At 40.9% G+C, this 23,232-nt stretch overlaps 1 protein-coding gene across 4 annotated transcripts in view; it reads left to right on the top strand.

Moving 5' to 3' along the window:
• The window catches only part of GUCY1A2 (guanylate cyclase 1 soluble subunit alpha 2), a 307,596-nt gene that overhangs the window by 38,912 nt on the left and 245,452 nt on the right, over nucleotides 1–23,232 (top strand). For all 4 annotated transcript variants that reach the window (XM_023239063.2, XM_045038213.1, XM_045038212.1 and 1 more), the window contains exon 3: nucleotides 1,643–1,764. In XM_023239063.2, coding sequence (XP_023094831.2) covers nucleotides 1,643–1,764 — 122 coding nt within the window. The remainder of the gene's footprint in view (nucleotides 1–1,642; nucleotides 1,765–23,232) is intronic.

Genomic DNA, 23,232 nt, shown 5'->3' with positions numbered 1-23,232 from the left:
TTATTTTTTCTCTCAGTTGCTTCAAACATGCAAGGATGGGTCCGCTGTGATATTGGGTGGATTGCCCTGATTTTCAAGAACTTCCAGGGAGTCTATAGTCTACTCCAGATGAGTTCACATGTCAATCCCATATCCATTCTCCCCATTCCATCCCTCTCTGCCTGTGTCAGAATGCAAGTAGAGGGGTATCCTGGGGCATTTCACTCGTGTGGTCCAGGCCAACCCTTTCTACGTCCCTTTTTCTTATGTATCAGGCAGGAGTAAAATGGAAGATAGGGGCAGCCTTTTTAAATTCACTGATGACTTCGACAGTCCTGTCTTGGCTAGGAGACCCTCAGTAAGGTATTTCAGATGCCCCACTCTTGCCCCTGAGAAGTATACTTCATGGTCTTTCTGGTGGGATCTCTCTCCTGCTGGGAGCCTCTAGCTGGGGAAGGCAGTAAGAGGGGACAACCCAAGCGTTCTTCTCTTTCCTGGTATCTCCCGACCCATGGGAAATGCCTAATTTTTGCCTTGCCAAATGGAGGTACGGTAGGCGGCTCCTATTTTGCCTCTCTTTCTTTTCCCTGTTAATAAGTCTTTCTGGAACCTTCTCCCTCCACTCAGTCAGGCACCAAGGGATGATCAGGAATTATACCACCTCAGCAGACGTTCACAGTGGAATGTGGTACCCAGCGCCCCATCTTGACCAGGGGCGGACCCCTCTCTCCCCAACTGGGCTTCTGCAGAAAACCTGTCCTTTCTCTTTTTCTTGTAGGGCAAGGGAAGAATAACAACAGTGTTCTCCTCCTAGGCCAGTTACTTTTTCTTCCGAGGATTTGCTTTCAATTTTTTTTTTATTCCTTTGCTTCTGTGAGCTGGCAATGGCTGGGCCTCCAGTCATTTCTTAAGTTCTGAAGGGAATTGCTACTTTTGTAGAATGTGGGAGCATCAGGCCTCTAGTGTCTTCAGCTCTGGTACCTTCGCTCTAATCTAGAGGCAACTGGAGAAGTTCCAGGCATCACCTGATTACACAGGCATTTTATAATTCTGTCCTCACAAGAACTCTGGTGGGGGAGCGGATCTCCATTTTATGAGGGGGGCGAGTTAGACTCAATGAGATGAGGTTACTTGCTCAAAGTCCCACAGATAGAAAATGGTAAGAGCATGGTTCAAATTCTGTCAGACTCCAAATGGTTCGTTAGCTAATTTGTTATCCATGCACCACACTGCCGCGTCCTGGGCTGTGATAGAGGTTAGGACGTGTTGACTTTTCACAAAGTACCAGTGCACCAAGTAAGTACCATTAATTATTTTTATTGCCAGGCATCTTCCTTACAGAAACAGATTACCAGCAGCTCTGAAGCACTCAGATAAGGAAACCACTAGCTGTACAAACTGATACATGTTCTGGTTCTCCTCATGTATTTTTTTTTTCCGCACACAGCTGTCTTATTAATGATGGCCTCTGGTTCCTGATCCACACAGCTCATGCTGATGTTAATGGCGGGTTATGCCAGAAGTGGTGTCTGAAACCCTGAGTTATTTTAAAATGCAGTTATTTTTAAAAGCACAGAGTACGTGTGCTTGTGTGTACATATATGAATGCATTCGCAGATGGTTTAAAAATTTGCTCTGTATGCTAATTTTGTTTTCTTCTTAGTTACAGGGATGCAGAAAGGAATTTCCACAATATCTCTAACAGATGCTCCTATGCAGACCATTCCAACAAAGAGGGTATTGAAGACGTCTCAGGAATCCTTCAATGCACTGCTAATATACTCGGTATATTAACTATATGTTTATAGGTTGAGAGAGAATGAGGGGAGAAGGGAAAGTCAAGTATAAATGTTTCATTTTCTACTGATGGGGGGTTTGGAGACTAAGGCAAATGAAGACTAGGACCTTGTCTTCAAGTGATTTAATTTCGACACTCCTGGAGATGTGTAAGTGCAAATTATGTGCACACCGTTTCCTTGGAGGTAGAAAAACATTATAATAAGAATACTCATGTGCCAGGGAAACCCAGAATTTGTATGTTGGTATCAGCCTCCTGTAATCCATATTTCTCTGGTTCTTAACTTCGACTGAAGTTGGGGATCTTCCTGTCCAAGCCCATACTCTATTATTGGCATAACAGTATTTGTGAGAGGCCTTGGTGGGAGCTGGAGGGTGGCTCACATGTAGCCATAGTGGACTCTACACTCAGAGGTGGTGGCAGGTCATCTACTGAGGTCTTTGTCCGTGTGTGTGTGTGTGTGTGTGTGTGTGTGTGTGTGTGTGTGTCCACCTTGAAGATGCTAGTAGTATGGCAGCAGGACTGTTTTTGAAGGAAGAGGGTTAGCCACTAAATCATGCTGCCTTCAGGCACCATAAATGAGCCGTGCTCTCTTACTATATGATGTTCTTGGTGTGTGAGAGCTACCTTGTATTATATGCACAGTAGATACCAGAGCAGAAATACTTTTTTGCCGTAATGTCTTTTGTAGGTTTGTAGTAAAAAAAAAAAAAAATATAGCTCTGAATTTTTTGGGAATTCTCCTTTTTCCTTACTACTCAGGGATCCATAGAGTGTTAGGGAGGGGTAGTAGGGAACAACAAATCTTAGTGACAGACTCCATATAGAACTCAGAATCTCCTCTCTCTCAGAATCAGATGGATGAAGACTGGGGCAAACTTGTTTGCCTGACTTTGTTTCCTGTTAGAGTAGGTGCTTTCTCTGGAGACATCTGAGTCCCTTCTACAGATAGATTCCAGGTGACCTCAAACCGTGACTCTACCAGATTTTTCTCAACATATCTGACTCCCAGAGGTGGATCTGGCTTTTACACTCAAGCTGTGATGCCACCTACCTATTGATAAGATTTTCATCCTAGGTAAACACAAATTATAAAGAACATGGACCTTTTTGTGAGGGGTGGTTTGTCTATTATGCATGTGAGAGAGTGATGGACAGTGAGAAGAACCCAAGGACTGACTGTCCTCAATCTTAGTACAGGTGCAGGGATGTCTTACTACCCCAGTAAACTTAATTATTGTGGAAGAGAAGGGATGAGAATAACTGGGAAGAGGGGCCAGTCATTACCCAAAACCAAACCATTTTCTGATTTTTTATTTTCAAGAATTGTCCATCAGTTAAAAAAAAAAACCCAAATAAAGTTGGTGAACTTGGCCAAGTAAGGATAATTTGTTAAAGTGATCATGTTGTAACATCACCATTTCATAAAAAAGGGACATTTTAACTTTCCCCAAAATAGGAAAGTCTAATCTCCAATAAAAGATGGGCATTTAAATAGAATAAATTTAGCTGGATGACAAAAAAAGAAAAAATCCAACTCCATCAGTAACATTTATTTCTCTTGAGACCTTGTGATTTTCCAGGGGTGGCGTGAGATGATGCCCCACTAAGGGATGTATTAGAGTCTTGGCAAGGGACGTTTATGATTTTGAAAGCTGCTCTTACTCAGTTTCTAAGTAAGGGGCTCTTACTCACACCCCTCACATTGTCGTGTCATATGCTCCCCACCTTGCCCATCACGGAGTGAGAGCAGGGAGGAAATGTTGAGGATAAATCTATGCAGGTGCTGAAGGCATGTCAACAGACTTGAAGTTGGGTGTGCCCAAGTCCCACACACTTGAGGTCAGACAGTTTGACAGGGTAACCACCAGGGGGCACTGTTGGCCCAGCACAGCTCAGTTGCTCTCCTGGACTTGCCTTGAGTTGCAGCTCAAGTAGGGCATGAAAAGATCTGCAGGCAGGATGCTTGCTACCTGAGGATATCAATGACAGAGTGTTTTTCAGTGAGGTGCTTATGATTTAGAAGGTGACTGTACAACAGGGTTTGGATTTCATAAATACCAAGTTTTTCTAGACATGAGATACTAGATTTTTTTTCCCTCTTAGTAACAGTGGGTTCTTCTTCAAATCTAAAAATCACAATCTTGTAAAATTTAAATGTCTGAAGAATAAAATGAAATGCCTGCCATCTGTCGACCAGATACTGGCGTGGATCCAACAGGTGATTATGTGTCTAAGACGTAGCTGTTCTCTTTTGGGTAATGTCTTTTCATAACTCTTGCAATACAGGCTATCCGAGGACGAAGGTAACAGCTTTACCTTTACTGGTCAGAGTCAGTGAGAGCTTTGTTTTCAACAGGTCACTGCACTATGACTGACCTTGGCTTGCTTAGATTTCCTCTTTTTAAATTTTTTTTTTTCAACGTTTATTTATTTTTGGGACAGAGAGACAGAGCATGAACGGGGGAGGGGCAGAGAGAGAGGGAGACACAGAATCGGAAACAGGCTCCAGGCTCTGAGCCATCAGCCCAGAGCCTGACGCGGGGCTCGAACCCACAGACCGCGAGATCGTGACCTGGCTGAAGTCGGACACTTAACCGACTGCGCCACCCAGGCGCCCCAGATTTCCTCTTTTTAAATTACATTTAAATTCCACAGTGTGATCATTTTTTAATATTAAATATAATTTATCATCAAATTGGTTTCCATACAACACCTAGTGCTCATCCCAACAGGTGCCCTCCTCAATGTCCATTACCCACTTTCCCCTCTCCCCCATCCCCCATCAACCCTCAGTTTGTTCTCAGTATTTAAGAGTCTCTTAGGGTTCATTTATGAGAATGTAAGAGTTGATCAACTCCTTGAACAGAAAAACACTGTATGAGAAAGGAAGTTATCTTCTGAGTGGGGGAGTTTAGCATGGGAGTGGAGAGTCTCAACCAGGTTCAGAGGAATTTTGATTGCTGGAATCCTCAAATCCTACCAGAGGGCGATTTTCCAACAGTATGATTTATGTTCATTGATTTTGGGGAGCATGGTTAGAATATGGGTGGATTGCGATGGAGAAACACCTACTTCTCTCACCTTCTTAACCAACAAGGACGTTGTGGTAGAGACGAGAAATGTGTTTGTTCGCTCATCTGTAGGTGACTTACACTTCCTCTTCTCAAGAAAGATTTAAATTCCTAGGTCAGAAAATAAGACTAGAGAAGCCAATTTTTCTCCTTTCAAAATAACCCTATCAACTAAGCATGTCCTCCTTTGGATGGTTTGATCATTTGCTGGTTTTTAGGTTGAAGTTTGAGTTGAGTGGTTGGCCTGCAGTAAAAAGAAGGACGTGAGGGGTCTGCAAGATCTTGCTGCAGAAAACCAGTTTGGCCTTTGCCATGCGTTTGTTTCATCCCTGCTTTCCTAGGACTCCCTGGAAATGCATGTGCATTAGAGAGTGGTTCACGCCCCTACGAGTAATGGGACAGACTGTTTCCAGATCAACATTTTCTCACTTATTTCTCTTCTCTTGGCTTAGAAACTGGTTGTTGCTGTCTTTTGTCTCATCATTTACAAATTAGGAATATTAAGTACCGGCTGCTCATACTCATCCATCGCCTCATATTGGTGCTCCAGCAGTCCCTGTGCTAATTCAGGACAGCACCCCAAAGGGGCTTTTAAGCTCTGAGAAAGGCTCTCCAAAGAAAGATAGTTGTGAACTATGCCCTCCCTGCTGGAGGCTTTTTGTGTTAAATTTACTGCTTTATTTGGAATATGTCTTTTGCTCACCGAAATAATCTAATTTTAGTTGTCTGAAAAATTATGGCTTTTCCAGCCGTAGTCAGCAAGGCCCATTTTTAGCTCCAATTAAGTAGTAAAATGTATTGATATTCTTAGGTGTGGCATTGAGTATTTTCTCGGAAATTGGAATGCTTGAATGGTACAAAGGAGCATCTGTGATAAAGCCCTGACTGAGTAGGGAGAGCTAAGGGAGAGGCAGTCTAAATGGCATAACTTCCTCACATAAGGCAATGTAAAATAAATGAGGGTTATGGCTGTTCCAGTTGTTTTTATCCTTTTGGATTTTCCTGATCACCCCAAGCAGAGTCTTGGACATTCAGGCTACCCTTAACGACAGAAGGACGGACACCCAGACTACTCCGTGTGCTCGATTGTTTCCTTACAACAAGGTAACCATCCCTGTTCAGAAGGGCATCCATGGTGTATCTGCCTAAATATGTAGGCTGACCAGTCTTTCATCAAGCCAGAGCAGCGCCTTCCCCACAGCTCCCTTTTAGCTTTGCAGATAGAAAAACAGTGTTAACGTGGCATTAAGTTTGGTCCCATACTTTGGTGTGGCTGTTGCAGCTCTGACCAGTTTTAGTTGTGTTGGGGGGACTGGGGATGTGTTGGTTGGAGAGCATCTGGTGCCCTGAGGTGGAGGTGATGGTGGTGTCGGAAAAGTCCTCGCGCAGTAGGATAGAAATCAGAGATGGGCGCTCTAGGGAATTCACTTCCTAACGACCAGGAGCAAACTTGAGGTTGCTGTTTCAGTAAGCACCAGTTATTTACTGGGTGTTCACAAAGTAGAGTTTCATGCTGCTTTTGCTAAGTGCATTTCCTCTCAATATAATCACAAGGACATGAATAGTGAAAGAATATTCGTTTAAGTTGTCTCTCTTTATTTTATTAAACATTTTTTTTTTTTACATTTATTTCTTTTTGAGAGACAGAGAGAGACAGAGGGTGAGCAGGGGAGGGGCAGAGAGAGAGGGAGACACAGAATCAGAAGCAGGCTTCAGGCTCCGAGCTGTCAGCAAAGAGCCCGACGCGGGGCTCAAACCCACGAACCGTGAGATCATGACCTGAGCCAAAGTCGGACGCTTAACCGACTGAGCCACCCAGGTGCCCCAAGTTGTCTCTCTTTTTAAAGGTTGTCTGTTAGAGTGGGGCTTTATTATCTTCAAAAAACTTAGCACATGTTAGGTCCGAATCAAAGTGAGGTCATGGGGATATTTGTTGGGAAGGAGCTAATGAGAGGATGAAGGAGATGGCCTTTGGGGCTTACACATTACAGCTTTTTCTTAGTCTTGGGGACTCAGAAATACTCTGAATGCAGAGCTCACTGTAAAGTGCTCCCCATTCCAGAATCATTAGCTGATATGGACCCTTTTATTTTTTTATAAGCAATAATTTGTTTATATGATAACTGTTAGGTTGGTTTTCTTGTGACTCGGAATGTGCGTTTTAGCAGCCTTGCTAATTGACCATAAAACTGTGAAGGATTAGTTAGCCTTACTTAGGGTTAAGATTACTTTGGGGGTTTTCTTGGAATAACTCTTACACATTCTCTCATTCACTGAACAATTCTTTGATTAACATATATGGAATCTTGGAGAACTCGCTGGTGCAATAATCACTTAACATTTTTATTGATGAATTAAGATAGACAGTAATAGATAAATTCTAATATAGTTCTTGTTACTGTCACTTAGTAATGGATAATTTTTCTCTTTCATTAAGTAAGTCATGTCAGTATTTAAAGAAATGGATTAGAATTAAGGTGGTTGGAGGAGACTTGATTTATTAATTGTTTTAATAATGGTATTCGAATATACTAACGGTTTAGGGCAAAAATGAACCAGACTACTTGGGTTGAACATGCAGCTTACCTACTTAGTGGCTGTGTGAGCTGGAACGAGTTACCCAGCCTTTCTGTACTTTATCGTTCCCATTTTGTAAAATGATGGTAATATAACCATGTATCTCCTACAGTTGTTAGGAAGAGTAAATAAGTTAATTTATATAAAGTGCTTAAAGCAGCCTGATGCATGACAAATGCTACACAAAACAAAAGTTTGCATCAGCCCTGGGAGACTCCATTGCTCACTCTTGCAGGTGAAGAAATGGATATTTGGAGATGTTAACTTGTTAGGTTCCTTTGTCAGGGATGAGAAGCCACAGAAGCAGGATTTAAACCCCGGTCCGTCTGATTCGAACCCCAGGGCTTTCTTTCCAGGCCTTTGTGTGGTCTTCCAGAATCACGACTGAAATGGGCTTTATGTCACTTCTCTATCGCTAATTGCACAAGTCTCTCTGAATTGTGCGAATTGTACTTAGTTCACTGCTTTTCGATAGGTGCTTGCACGTGACATGTAGTATCCAGCACGTTCCCCACTGGTGTTGAGGAGAGTGCAGTTTCTTTACACTGTGGACCCTTGTCAGTTTAGAAACAGTATTTGTCTAGATTTCAGGTGTTGACAGTGCGAAAGAAGGCTGATGCGTTTGTCCTCAAGACACAGACAAGGCCTCACAGTTAAACTGTAGTAAACGACCTGCCAGTTCTGCTGGCTGCAAGATTTCAAGCCGATCTTGGTATTTTAAGAGGCTTAACTTAGTATGTTAGACATCACTGGTGGGGCACAAAGCCTCTAAAAGTTGTGTTTCTTAGGCCATTGATTTTGTTTTAGTGGGTGCTGCCTATTAAAGTTTAGGAACATGGTCACAGTATCTTGTTGGGAAAGTTGTTACATTATCTCATTTAATAACATGAATTAATTAACACAGTTTAAAAAAAATTAAAAAAAAATTAGCATTTATTTATTTTTGAGAGACAGAGAGAGTACAAGTGGCGAAGGGCAGAGGGAGAGGGAGACACAGAATCTGAAGCAGGCTCCCGGCTCTGAGCTGTCAGCACAGAGCCTGACATGGGGCTCAAACTCACAAACTGTTTACTTTTTTTTTTTCTTTCTTTTTAAACACAGTTTTTAAAAATGTTTACTTTTGAGAGGAAGAGACTGTGCACGCAGGGGAGGGGCAGAGAGAGAGGGAGGGACAGAGCCCCAAGCATACTCCTCACAGCACAGAGCTCGACGCAGGGCCCTATCATGACCTGGGCCAGAATCAAGAGTCGGACGCTTAACCGATGGAGCCACCCAGGCGACCCAAATTAATAACACAATTTAATTCCTAACAGAGATCTTGAATAGTGGGTCTATGTAAATTGGAAGGAACCTGTGTTTTTCACTTTCTGCTTGCATACTTTACATGAAGTGATGAGATGTGGCAGGTCGGTCTGAAAAGGGGGAAGACTGCTGAGGGTGGACACTGGCTCCTGCCTGTGAAATAAACACTAATAACTGAATCTTCAATCATGCACATCACTTTTAGAAGATACAGGCGTATCCACAGAGATGGGGAGGCTTTCTCTCTTCCTGTAGATCATCTGTTTTATTTTAGGAACATTTTTTTTCTGTATCTTATAACTGGTCTTTTCCCATTGTCCTGCTGGATTTCTCCATACTTAGCTTCTCTTCCTTACTGGAAAAATCTGACTGTCATTTTTCTTCCCCCTTTTCTGGGGGGTCTTTGTTTTTCTCTATTACGTTGTCTCATTGTCATCACCAGCTTTCTGTCTGGCACTTCTTTGTATGGGAGGGCAACTTCTCACATTGTGGAGTCCTCCAACTATTGTTCTCTGTCCTGAAATTTTCAGTAGGTAGGTCTTTGTTTTTCTTTTCTAACCTTTATATTTTTAAAAATTCTTAATTTCAGGGGCACCTGGGTGGCTTGGTCGGTTAAGCGTCCGACTTTGGCTCAGGTCATGATCTCACGGTCCGTGAGTTCAAGCCCCGCGTCGGGCTCTCTGCTGGCAGCTCAGAGCCTGGAGCCTGTTTCAGATTCTGTGTCTCCCTCTCTCTCTGCCCCTCTCCTGTTCATGCTCTGTCTTTCTCTGTCTCAAAAATAAATAAATGTTAAAAAATTTTAAAAAAAATTCTTAATTTCAGTATAGTTCGATATTTATAGAAGAGTTATCACATATTCCAAACTTCTCTCTTGTATTATTGATGTCTTATGTTCATATGGTACTTTGGTCCCAATTAAGGAACTGATATTCATACATTATTAGTGACTAAATTCCACACTTTATTCAGATATCCTTGGCTTTTACCTGTTCGGTTCCGGACTTGCATGTAAGATACTGTATTACACTTAGTTGTTGTATCTCCTTAGATTCCTTCATCCGAAAGTTTCTGAGATTTTCATTGTTTTTGATGACTTTAACAGTTCTGAAGAGTACTGGTCAGGTCTTGCAATTGTCTGCTGTGTACTTGGACATATGCCCATCACTGTGTGTGTGTGTGTGTGTGTGTGTGTGTGTGTGTGTGTGTGTGTGTGTTGAACAGTTCCTCACTTGATAGCACTACAAGATGCTCCAGGCTCATCGTGTGTATTTTCTGCCTCAGGCCTAGAACCAGCTGTTAATCCGAGGAGTCCTTTGATTGGAGAATGGTGTTAGAAACCCAAATCTGGGCACTCGGAGTACTTACTGCGGTTGGGATATTCTTCCTTTCAGGCCCCCTCAGCTGACAGCAGGAAAATACATATGTGTGTACTAACTGCTGTATATATGCCTCTCTGTCAGTGTTTCTGTGTGCATCATCTCTGTATTATGCTAAATGTGAGTCCATAGTGATCCAACCGCATGGAATGTTTTAGCTCATTCCCCTTGCTTGTCTGTAACCTCTTACTGCAACAGCGGGAAACTTGGCTCTCCTTAGGCATCCCATCCACTTAATTGTTCACTTGCAGCTTACACGTACAGTTGTTTCAGTTGTTTCAGAATTGTTCATACACACTCTTGTGGGGAAAATGTTTTATCAACCAGAGTGTAGTGTTGTGCATTTTTGGGGTATGAAGTTATGTATGGAGTTTTAGACTCTACTCATTTCCCATGTTACTTAGGTCAGCACCTTAACCCCCTACCACCTCCAGTGAGGAGTTTTTCCTCCATTTATAATACAGTTCCATTATTTAATCACATTCTTAATTTTGTCCTGTGATTCTTGGATCTGTGTGTGTGTGTGTGTGTGTGTGTGTGTGTGTGTGTGTGTGTGTATTTTTAAATTGGCATGCATTAACGTTCACATTTTGTGCTGGAAGATCGTATCAGTATTGATAAGTGCAGTGTCATGTGTCCACCATCCACCATTACAGTATCATACGGAATACTTTAACTGTTAGAAAAAAAATCCCCTGCACTTCACCCATTCAGCCCTGCCCTCCTCCTTGCACCATATCCCTGGCAAATACTGATATGTTTGTTTCTCTGTTGTTTTAGGATGTCTTCTAAATGGAATCACACGAAATTTAACATTTTTACATTTTTTTTTTTGTTAACAGTATGCATTTAGGATTAATAGATGTCTTTGTGTGCCTCGATAGTTCATTCCTCTTGATCTCTGAAGGGTATTTCATCATAAATATAGACCACAGGTGGCATCTCTTGAAGGACAGCTTGGTTGATTCTGTGTTTGGAAATTATGAATAAACCTGCTACAAACATTCAATCACAGGTTTTTGTGGAGACATAAGTTTTCAAACTAGTTAGGTAAATGGCCAGGAGTGTGATTTCTGCACTTTGTTTAGCTGTGTAAGAAACTACTAAGGTGTCTTCCAAAGTGGCTGTACCATTTGCTACACATCCTATACAGAAATTGGTATTGTTAGATTTTTTAAAATATTTTATTCCTTCTAATTGATTCCTTCTAATAAAACTTTTCTCTTGAAGTTTTATTTTTATAAAAATACTTATTTATTTTGAGCAAGAGAGAGCACGAGCAGGGAAGGGGCAGAGAGAGAGGGAGAGTGAAATCCCAAGCAGGTTCTGCACTGTCAGCACAGAGCCTGATGCAGGGCTTGATCTCATGAACTCTGAGATCATGGCCTGAATTGAGATCAAGAGTCAGATGCCCAACTGACTGAGCCACCAAGGTGCCCCTCCCTTGAAGTTTTAATAAACAAAACCGCCCCTGCTGTCTTCTTACAATTTCAACATCAACAAAAGAGAAAAGAATTTTGCCTCCTGTTTTGTCATCCTTAGTGCTTTTTCAAGATTTTATGACTGAATGGAGAAACTGCTTGGAAATTCTCAATCATAGCAGAAATTGCCCATGGTACTAATGGGTAGACTCTTTATCTTTGCTTTGGTAAAAAATAAGTCTCTAAAATGGAGCTAGCCAGCATTACACAGTGGGAAATGAAATGAAATTAGGAATTTGGGTGTAAATTCTAGGTGACATCACTCGTAATCCTATTCGTTGGAGGTGTTCAAATTTGAAGATACCCACAAGCAGTCTTGATCAATGTCCTTATGCACCCCTAGCCCCCAGAGGGTGGTAATTTGAATTCCTTTCAACACCATCCGGACCAGTGAGTCATTCACTTCACTAAACCTCCTATTACTCTGGTCATTCCTGTGAGCAGGTTTCTCAATCCTCTTCAACAACCTCCCATCCCTCTTCTCAGGAGATGGTATCACTTCCATTTAATATCTGCAACATTCAAGAAAGGAAGAAAGGAAGAAAGAAAGAGGGAGGGAGGAAGAAGGAATGAAGGAAGGGAAGAAAGGAAGGAAAAAATAAGGAAAGAACGAAAGAATGAATGAACTGGAGGAAGGAAGATGGAAAGGAAGGAAGAAAAGAAGCTAGGTCTGACTTAGAACAGAAGGAATCACACCGATAGGCCAGGCTGCTTGCAGAGGTTCACACATGAGCTCGTGGGGATGGCGACGCTGAGGCTCCCATGTGAGAGTCTCCAGATTTGTTTATTGACCGCTCAACTGCTCTATTGCAAAAGACTAATGGCTATTTTTGTTTTTTTCTCTGAGTTAGAAGGAATTCTGATTCTTTCCTTACTATGTGAGAAAGAGGTGCGTGAGCCTATATCATTTCATATGTCAGACTTGGATCTCATTTTTGTGAAGTGAGTTCATCATGATTTGGCACATTTCCTTTTTTAATGTAAATACTATTTTTTGAATCTTTTATTTTTATGTACTTATTTTTAATGTTTATTTTTGATAGAGAGCATGAGTGGGTGGAGGGGCAGAGAGAGAGAGGGGGACAGAAGATCTGAAGCAGACTCCATGCTGAGAACAGTAAGCCTGATGCTGGTCTTGAACTCAGGAGCTGTGAGATCATGACCTGAGCCCAAGTCAGATGCTCAACTGACTGAGCAACCCAGGTGCCCCTATTTTTTGAGTCTTTTAAACTCAAATGAACACACTGCCTCTCCTTCTCTCTTCACTTTTTCCTTTTTATTTGATGACTTTTATTTGTCAGATTCATCATTTCTACTTGTAGGTGTACTTTTTCTTTTTTATTTGGTACCTTGTTTTCTGTTTTCATTGCTCTTTGCTACAGAACTCTGACTTTGACTCAACCGTGCATTTTTATAACATGCAATTTAATTATCCTGAAAATTAATGAAAATTGACAAAGATTAGAGTTAAATTCAAGCATCCTAGGTTCTATGCTAGATGAGTTGTCATTCTTACTTGCCATGAGTTCAGATTTTCAGTCAGTTTTAAGTGTTTTTGACAGCATTTCTATCAGCTGTTTAAATTAATTTGGTGAGTAGAGTTTTATGAGTCACAATAAAAATGTTACTTAAATTAGGGCTTTTTACGTATGGCACATTCTTTTTATTATCTCACTGTTAGTCTATATTCAAAAAGCAAAATATTACTCTCTTTGTTTTTCATGAGCCTGCTCAGTTAAAGATTCCCATATGCTCTGTTTTACATGTGCGGATCTAGGGAGGATTCTGTATCCTGGATGAATTCTTTAAATGCTTTAGAATCCTATCTCCCTATTTCTGTTACCCCTAATGATAGGTAGTGTGTGTGAGAGGAGATGCATTTCAGACATAGCATGACTGAACCCCAAATTCCAATTTTTTTTCCCTATCATGTTTTTTACCCTAGATTTCCACCAACTCTGGTCTTAGCTTTGAAATAAGAAACGGTAATTTCTGGGGATGCCTGGGTGGCTCAGTCAATTGAACATCGACTTTGGCTCAGGTTGTGATCTCATGGTTCGTGAGTTCGAGTCCTGCCTCGGGCTTTCTGCTGTCAGCCCAGAGCCTGCTTGGGATTCTCCGTACCCCACCTCTACCTCTCCTCCTCTCTCTGCCCCTCCCCCACTCATGTGAGAATGCATTCTCTCTCACTCTGTCTCGCTCTCTCAAAAATAAATATTAAAAGAAATGGTAAATTTTCTGTGTGGAAAGAGAAGATGTAGACCTGGAAATACTAGCAGCCTGTGATACAAGTGAATTTTATTGTAGTCTTCATAGACAGCTGGTACACTGTTTTCCACCAGTGTGCCGTCTGGATCTGGTTGGGTAGGTTGTTGGGAGAGACAGTGGTTGGGGACATGAAGGATCGGGCTTCACTTACCACACAGAAAATGGGAGTCAGAAGAACCACAGTGGTGAGTCCCCCATGAAAGAGGTGTATCATGGATGGTATGGGTAGAACATTATTTAAGGTAAGGGAAGTGTTGGTAAAAGATGCAAAAAGGAACCAGTGGAGCCCTGACAGGAGGCAGTTGAAGAAGAAACATGTGATTTTCAAACGCAAGGAAGCTGAGGTAATTCCTCACTCAGACACGCGGTCAAGTTGAATATTGTCCAGAGCCAGATGAGGGGAAAAAAGAGGAAAAGCCAACTCCAAAAATTTCTATTTTTATTTTAACATTAATGAATTTATGTTTTCGCCTTTGCTAGGGAGATGTGTTTTGCATTATTGATTTGAATGCTAATCCCACAAGTGATCATTTCTACTCCAGTGTCTAAAACAGTGGATTCTTCTAGTGATGGTTCAGTAGGATCATCTGGAGACATTAACAAGAACAACAACAACAATAACAACAACAACAACAACAATAACAAAAGATAGAATAAAACCAAACTAAAAAACCAGCCTGCAGCCACCATATATTCTGTAAACTAGATACTCTGTAAACAACAGATCCTCTGATTCATCATGTCTAGGATGGGGACCAAGAATTTGTTTAAAAATCAGCTCCCAAGAGAGCCCTGGTGCGCAGGCATGTCTTGATACTTGAATTCCAAGGCTAACCCTGCTCTTGGCCAGGTATGCTTAGGACACTTCATTGAATTCATAGGGAATTTGGTACGAAGTGACAATTCTGCTACCCGAGGTTCTAGAATCTGGGATTCTCTTTCTGTCTTCTTTTTGAGAGTGGGTTGCTGCCTTGGACAACTTTGAGTTCCTTTGACTTACTCTACTTCTGCCTATGACTTTCAACTCAGCTTTTGAACCCTAAGCAGGACCTGGGGCCCGGCTTCCCTTCTATGCCCTTTGCCTTCCAGATAAAGGTTTAATGCCTCTTGCTAGATGCTCTCTGCTATAGCCAGGCTTTCTCTTTTCTCTTTGCCAGATATCTTCGATGCTGAGCACTGCTGACTTCGACTGCCCATCTTCATCATACATTTATGATATCCTGTTGCTTTTTTTCCCCGATTTTCTCTCATCCCTGCATAAATGGATATATGAGTTATGGGTCAGTTCTCCCTTTCCCTATCGTATGTCATTAACTTTGCAAAGACATATGGTAGGTGGTTCATCCAACATCAGAAATTGTTGGTCATAGTTTTAGTAAAATGATGGCTTTATTAACATTTTTATCCCCCATAATATCAGGACTGGAATTCTAGTAATCACCAGAGGACAGTTAGCCTAGGGGGAAATTAAGTGGGCAGTAGAGTGATTTTGCAGCTGCCATGGGAAAGAGAAGTTGATACTGGTCTGTGAGATTTCATTGAGCGGAGTGAATCTGGGGTCTTTACAAAGGCGAGACCAAGAGGGATTTCACCCTGAGGACATGCAGAGCACTGAAAAATGATCCTGATTCTTAAGAGTTACTGTACTGACTAGTGCCCAGAAACATTTTGACTGAAAATACCCTTGGTTGCCTTCAATTTTCTTTTTCTTTTTTTTTAATATTAAAAACATTTTTTTAAACATGTATTCATTTTTGAGAGACAGAGAGAGACAGAGCATGAGTGGGGAAGGGGCAGAGAGAGAGGGAGACACAGAATCCAAAGCAGGCTCCAGGCTCTGAGCTATCAGCACAGAGACTGATGCGGGGCTCGAACCCACAAACTGCGAGATCATGACCTGAGCCAAAGTCGGACTCTTAACTGACTAAGCCACCCAGGTGCCCCAATTTTCTACTTTTCGTTCTATTTCTCCACATTCTGTGTACTTCCTGCCACATCTGACCACTGGTCACTTCTTTACTCACGTCTGGGGCTTCATACTCTTGTTCATTTATTTTTATGCTTTCATACCCTTTCTTTTTCACTATTCTGATTCTCAGTCCTACATATCAGTGAAAAGGAACAAGGAAAATCTGAATTTAAAAATTGGCTTCTCTTAATTTGTCATTACTTGTTGCTTGCGTGCCACATGGAAACTTACTGTTTTAGATGGGGATTGATTAATCAGGAGACCCTAACTTGTTACAAATCTATAAAACTTCTTTAGTTTAAGGTTCTACATGATCATTGGGGTTTTAGTTGCATTAAATACAGGAAACATTTATTAATCTAGTGATATATGTGTTATGTATGTATATATATATATATGTGTGTGTGTGTGTATATATATATATATATATATATAATATTGTAGGCAGTGTCTTATAAAAGAATTCTCAAATACTTCGTTCTGTCAGTACAAATATTTACTGAATATCTACTTTCTTGAGGTACCATTCTAGGTGCTGGTGATGAGCAGGGAGATAAACAAATTGGGGAGACAGACAACAAAAAATCACAAATAACAAAAACAGTGACTTGAGAGTGATAGGTACTGAGAAGAAAAATAAGACCATGGAACGTAAAAGCAGGTGGGAAGGGCTCAACTAATTAATTGTGTTAAGGATAATAGTTTTTAATTCTTTTAAACAATTCTAATGGAATTTCTACAGGACTATGGTGTTTCAATGGTATTTCTGGATTCACAGTTTCAAGAATGTTCCTCCCTTCCTTCTTTCCTTCCTTCTTCTTTCCTTCCTTCCTTCTTTCCTTCCTTCTTTCCTTCCTTCCTTCCTTCCTTCCTTCCTTCCTTCCTTCCTTCCTTCCATCCATCATTTACCCTAATGTTGAGGCAGTTGATAAAAGTTCAGGTTTCTCCGCTCATGTCTCAGTAGCGATTGCCTCAAGAGGAAGGCAGTGATGCTGTGTCATGGTATTTTGGACAAGAAAAGGTCCCAACTGGTATTCCCCATACCACAGACATTTGGTGAGTACTCTCAACCTATCAGGCCTCTGCTGGTTCTAGAGATTTGACAGTGACTCAGGCAAACATAATCTCTGCTGTCCTGGCGTTGCCAGTTTTCAGAAGCTCATGGGAAAACCACATGACGTGAAGAATAGAACTTCTGTACTTAATGAGAAGAATGGAAGACAGCCATTTTAAGAGAAGTGGGAACACCATCCCCAAATAGGCTGAGAAATTTGGGATTCAAAATTCCTCTATGTGGTAATCGGGAGAACTGTGTTTTTAAAAGATCCTAAATCAAATGCATCCTTGGCTTTCTCCCTCTCATTCTCATGCTCTGTCTAATGTACACACACACCTATGTATATAAGTATATCTGTGGACGTATATATAGACACACATCTATAAGTTACATAGTGCTTTACTATTTATAAAAACTTGAATGTATATTATTTTGTACTCTGTTAAATGTTGACCTCTATGGTTAACTTGTCATTCCATTTTATGGATGAACTCATTAAAGCCCACATTGTGACTTACGCAAGATCACTTAGCTCATAAATGATTGAGGCTGGTTTGAATATAACTTTTCTAACTATAGGAAAAGAAACATAGTTCTTTTTACCAGGTCACATTTTTTTGTGTCTGAAAATAGTAATTTTAACACATCTCCTATTTAAAAGAACCATCTCTGTTTCTTAAAAAAGAAAAGAAAAACCAACTTGGTGTATGTGTGTGTGTGTGCATGTATTACCATAAACTACTGTATGTGTGTGTACACACACACACTGTTTGTGTATATACTGTGTCATGTACATATAATACTCCTTATTCATACACACACACACACACACACACACACACACACACACACCTTTGGCCAGTTCCTTGAACTAAAAGACATTTTACAAATAACTTTTGCTAATGACGATTCTGGCTATACAAGTATATATTCTTCTATGAAGATAGAAAAAAATAAGGATCTAGAGAGCAAGGGTTTTGAACTGATAAAGGTGGGAGGAATCTGCTTATCCTTCTATTAAAGCACATTTCATGGTGTGCTTCCTGATCGTCTCCAGGTCTTTCTCTCCACCTTGACTGTGGGTACCTAGTGGTTAGGTGCTGTATTAATCCTTTGTAACCACACCAACAATGCAGGGGGCCTGGAAGAGTAGCTGTCTGAGAAGTAGTGTTGCAAGGACAAAGGCTGAGGAACTGTTTCAGAGGAAGGAAAGCTAAAGACACTAGATAAATGCAGCGAATAATCCCGTATTGGATCCTGTGCTAGGAAAGAGCCATGAAGAACATTATTGGGCCATTAAACGAATTTGGAATATGGACTGTGGATTAGATAATATTGTCCAAAGTTAAATTTCCTCATCTTCAAAATTGTACTGTGGTTATGTAAGGGAACATCTTTGTTCTTAGGAAATATGCATTGAAGTATTTAGGGGTAAAGGAAAGGACCTGTGCCACTTAATTCTCAAATGGTGTGTGTGTGTGTGTGTGTGTGTGTGTGTGTGTGTGTGTGTGTTTGAGGGAGGGAGGGAGGGAGGGAGAGAGAGAGAGAGAGAATGAGAATAAAACAGATGAGATAAATTGTTAACAAATTGGTGAATCTTTATAAAAGAAAAAGGGAGTTTTGGTACTATTCTTGCAACTTTCCTCTAAGTTTGAGATTATATCAAAATCAAATATTTCTAAAAGCTGTTGAGTAAAATTATAATTAAGATAGATAAGTCCAAAGGGACTTTGTATTTCTACTTGGTTGTAGCCCCATTAAAAAAAAATCCAAACCCAAACTAAAACACATGAATAAGAGCCTGTAGTCTATTTTTATACTTAAGTGTGTTTTTTCCCCTAACCTCACTCATGAAAGCACCAAATTTTATACATGTAATCAGTGTCCAGAGTAGAGCCCATCTATGGGGTGCATTTCCTCCAGTTCTGTGGTCTTGCTTATTGACCTAATGTACCACTAAGGACCTTGAAGATGAAATTAGAATAGTGTCTGAACATAATCCTACTCTATTTTTCTAATACTGCAGGGAATTGGTCTCAGAACAGGTGATTCATGCCTCTACGTTCCAGATCATCTTATTGTTTTCCCTGTAGAAAAATATGCAGGAATGAGAGCACGCGTTTCCACACCATGAAAATGATAAAACTGCTGACTGCTTGTATTGCTTGTTAATCTTCTGATACTCTCGTAAATGACAGGTACACTCCACCTACAGCTTCCTTCTTGTAATCCCTTTACTCATAGGACAGTTTTGGACTTCCTAAATACATTCATGGAATTCAGAAGCCTCATCAATCATTGACATAATCTCTCCTGTAGACTGTGATTTTTTTTATTGCTTCCCTGACATTTTAAATACCCAGGGTAAATGATTTTTCACAGTCTGTCATCAGTCATTAGATACTATTGCAATGTACTATTAAAGTGTTTCTATGTTTGTGGTGTCTGGGTGGCTCAGTTGGTTGAGCGTCCGACTTAGGCTCAGGTCATGATCTCACGGTCTGTGAGTTTGAGCCCCGCGTCGGGCTCTGTGCTGACAGCTCAGAGCCTGGAGCCTGCTTCAGATTCTGTGTCTCCCTCTCTCTCTTCCCCTCCCCTGCTCATTCTCTGTCTCTCTCTGTCTCAAAAATAAATAAAAACATTAAAAATAATAATAATAAAAAAATAAAGTGTTTCTATGTTTAGTAGCAGTGCTTTCTGCCTCTGTCTATAGCAGTGTGTACAGTTAAACAGAATCTTCACCTTATGCAGGACATCACGCTAAGTAGCTGTTTAGTATTTCAACTGAGCTAGAAGGAGTTCAAAGTGAACTATTTAGAGGTGATGAAAAACCCTCTGACTGAAACTATATATGGTTAAAATGACCTAGGCTCAGTCGTTGCAATTCCTAGTGGGTCAGAGCATCTGGCACATGCTAGATGTACTAATTTTCTTTCTTGTTGTACAGATGGAATACTTTTCAAGAACATATCCATTTTTTTAATGTTTATTTTATTTTTGAGAGAGAGAGAGACAGACAGACAGACAGACAGTATGAATGGGGGAGGGGCAGAGAGAGGGAGACAAAGAATCTGAAGCAGGCTCCAGGCTCTGAGCTGCCAGCACAGAGCCCAACGTGGTTCTCAAACTCAACAACTGCGAGATCATGACCTGAGCCTAAGTCGGACACTTAACTGACTGAGCCACCCAGGCGCCCAAAGAACCATATCCATTTTAAATGCATGTCTGTGTAATTCTTGAAAACCTTAATTGTTGCATAGAAATAACGGGATTTAAGTGAATTATACTCAAATTTCAAACTTGTTTAGGATCAGAAGCCAACATACAAGGCAGATAAATGTCACTTCATGTCTCCCTACGTATTCTTAATCACCCCCCTCCAATCTGACGTCCAGACATGCATTTTCATGCTGTGACATACTTGACAATCTTGATCCTTAGGGGGCATAATTTTTAATTAAATGGTGGGCTGAATCTAGTTACTGATGGGAGGCAGAAATTTAAGTAACAGCAGTATTCACAAACTGCTGTGGCTGCTTCTACTTTAGTACGTAAGAAAAATAGGGATTTGGGGGGTAGAGTCTATCTTAGTACTACTGTTACCACAAACAGGCTTGCCTGCCCTTGGTTTCATTCTTGTCTTATTTATCTACATATTTGGATCATTCTGATAAGTGAAACAGGGATGTTAGTAAGCTTCACTGTTGGCTCAGTTCTGCTGGCAGCAGAATTGTAGTTTATTGGTTCACTGTGTTAAAAGAAGATCGCCCATATTGCAAGGTTTGCACTTGGAACAAGGTTACCATGGTCACAAAGCTAAAAAAAAAAAATCTGTGTCTTTGCCTTCTAGGGCACCAGGCCACCCACTTCATTGTCACTGGGATAGAAAAAGCAAACTCTGTTGACCATTGGCATCCTTCTGGAAGCTAGAAAGGAAATAGCAATATTCTGGCAAGTCCTGGGAATGGGCTGAGGAGAGAAAAGCCATTTTTTAAAAATTTTGCTTTTAATTATGGATTTCTCTACCACGCATTAAAGAAGTGCTTTGGAAAGCATGTGGCATCTTTTGTTGACTGAAAGTTCAAGATCTTACAGCTCTGTAACATCTTCTTCCTGTCAAGTACTAGATTTGGGTGACCTTTGGAAAATGCTTTTTTGTTTGCTTTCGAATATTAAGAAAGATTTCTCATAGAACCTTTGTTTTCTTTAGGAGTTAAGGAGTGGTAGGGCGGGGATAAATGTTTATATGAGAATGAAGAACTCTGAATCGAGACATTTTTGTTTTACGTCTCCTTTGGGTCACGTGGCCCGTAAACTGACCTATTAAGCTGTCTATAAGAAGAAACTAAGCCTTTGGTGTTTTCTTCCTCTTGCACCTTCTTTGTCCCATAGTTTTTCCTCCCTCCCCTCTGTAACAAGTAGAGTGTTTTCTTCTTTGTTCTCCTCTGCTTGTGTGTGATAACCGTAGGGAGGGTCTGAGTGATAGGACACCAGTTGGAGAGTAGGACGTGCTCACAAGGCACTGATGAAGTCAGCCTAATTTGAGAAATGACTCTTGTTCGGACATTTTAAGAGATAAGAACAGGAGATGATTCTTAGGTTATGTCTCCAGGATCTGCCAGCTCATCTCAGAGGTAGACTGTACTCAGCTTACTGTCTTCATTCCTCATCTGCCCCGAATTTAATGATTGGGGTTTTCACTAAAATCACCCAGTCTTTGGCATTCTTTTGCATTGATTTGTTGTATGTGTCCTATTGTGATAGTGACAAAGTTGGCTTACTGGTTTTTGGCTGACAGAGTGCTTTCATTAGTGATTATTTTATTCTTCCTTAAAGTTTCCTCGTTGGTCCCTCTGCTAAGTTGTGCATAAATGAGGATCTAACACGTACCCATGTGGGCTCTCACTCTTACCACCACCACCACTTTTGCTTTGGAATGGGAATAATGTAAGAACTTAAAGCCACGGACTTATTAGTATCCAGTCCATATTTTCTGCATTATCTACATTTCTATATTAATGAGCCCCCTCATGTTTCAGTTAAAATTTAAAGCAACCCAAATATTCATTTATTCATTCACACATCTACTGAACAAATATATATTGTACACTGGGTACCTTGTGTAGGCTCCGATTTACTCAGCCAAGTATAATGGCATGCTATATAAGTTCATTATAGAGCATTCTGTTCTCTTTTTCTCTTTGGGCTTCTGAAGCATTCTGTTCCGAGCCTTCGGTCAAAGACACTATAATGCAGAACATAATCTGCCCTGTTTCCTTAGTATATCTTCCTATTAGATTTAGTTGTGCCATATTACAACCTATAAACCTTTAGTATCAGTAGATTGAAACCTTCCCATCCTCTTGGTAATGGCCCACAGCTTAGATTTTTTTGAAGAAATAATTCAAAACAAGAAGAAGAATCTTTAAATAATGGCTCGATGGCGTTTATTGAATACTCTTTATAATGACAAAATATTGGCAACAACCAACCATCTTACTGTGAGGAAATGGTCAATTAAAATATGATCTGCTTCCGAGGACATTAACCAGCTGTTGCAATGAGAACGGTGTAGCAAGATGACACTGTGGCGTGGGAGAATGTTGATGATGTTGTGATAGCCTGATTTCCCCAGGAAACAGACTCAGATGAAGATTTGTGCTCAGGAACCCTTAGTTAGGACCGATGACACACCAGGCAAACCCCTGTAGATATCAAGTCCTGAGAATAACGCTTTGTGGCTCGCAGCTCCACCCTCCAATCATCCCTTTTTCTGGAAGTTAGGTAGCACGTGTTTAGAGCTTTGTAGTTTCACCAGACTAATTCCTTGTGAGGATGTGAAGAAAGGAGAGGGGCCAGAGTTCATTTGCTGTCACAGGAAAGGACTCTGCTCAGCTTTTCACAGTTGCCCTCCATGGAGACCAGGAAGCCTCATCTTTGCATTGCAGTGCATGTCTTTCGATGCAGGCTACCTTGGGGAGGGGACAGGACATTGGGCCAGGCAGCCTTATTTAGCTGAAGGCAATTTCTAGAGCAAGACTCGGTTGAGCACTGACAGCCACAAATAACCCCAGCATCTGTTAGAGATAAATGATTACACAAAAAGAAAAATAGACAGAAACCAAGTGTTTTTGTGTCCATTGTGAATCCAGCTTTGTAAAATATGTGTATGGGTATGTACAGAAACTGGAAGGGGACACAGAAAAAAATGAGCACAGCTATGTCACAAAAGTGAAAGAAGTCATCGGGGCATAACTCTTTCCCCAAAGAAACCATGAATCCAAACAGATCGTAGGTTCCTTTACAGTAACAGAGGAGCTCAGGTGTATATGGTCTCCTCTCCTGATTTAA

This window comes from Felis catus, chromosome D1, assembly GCF_018350175.1.
Source record: "Felis catus isolate Fca126 chromosome D1, F.catus_Fca126_mat1.0, whole genome shotgun sequence".
NCBI lineage: Eukaryota > Metazoa > Chordata > Mammalia > Carnivora > Felidae > Felis > Felis catus.
This window is presented reverse-complemented; position numbering and strand designations above follow the sequence as displayed.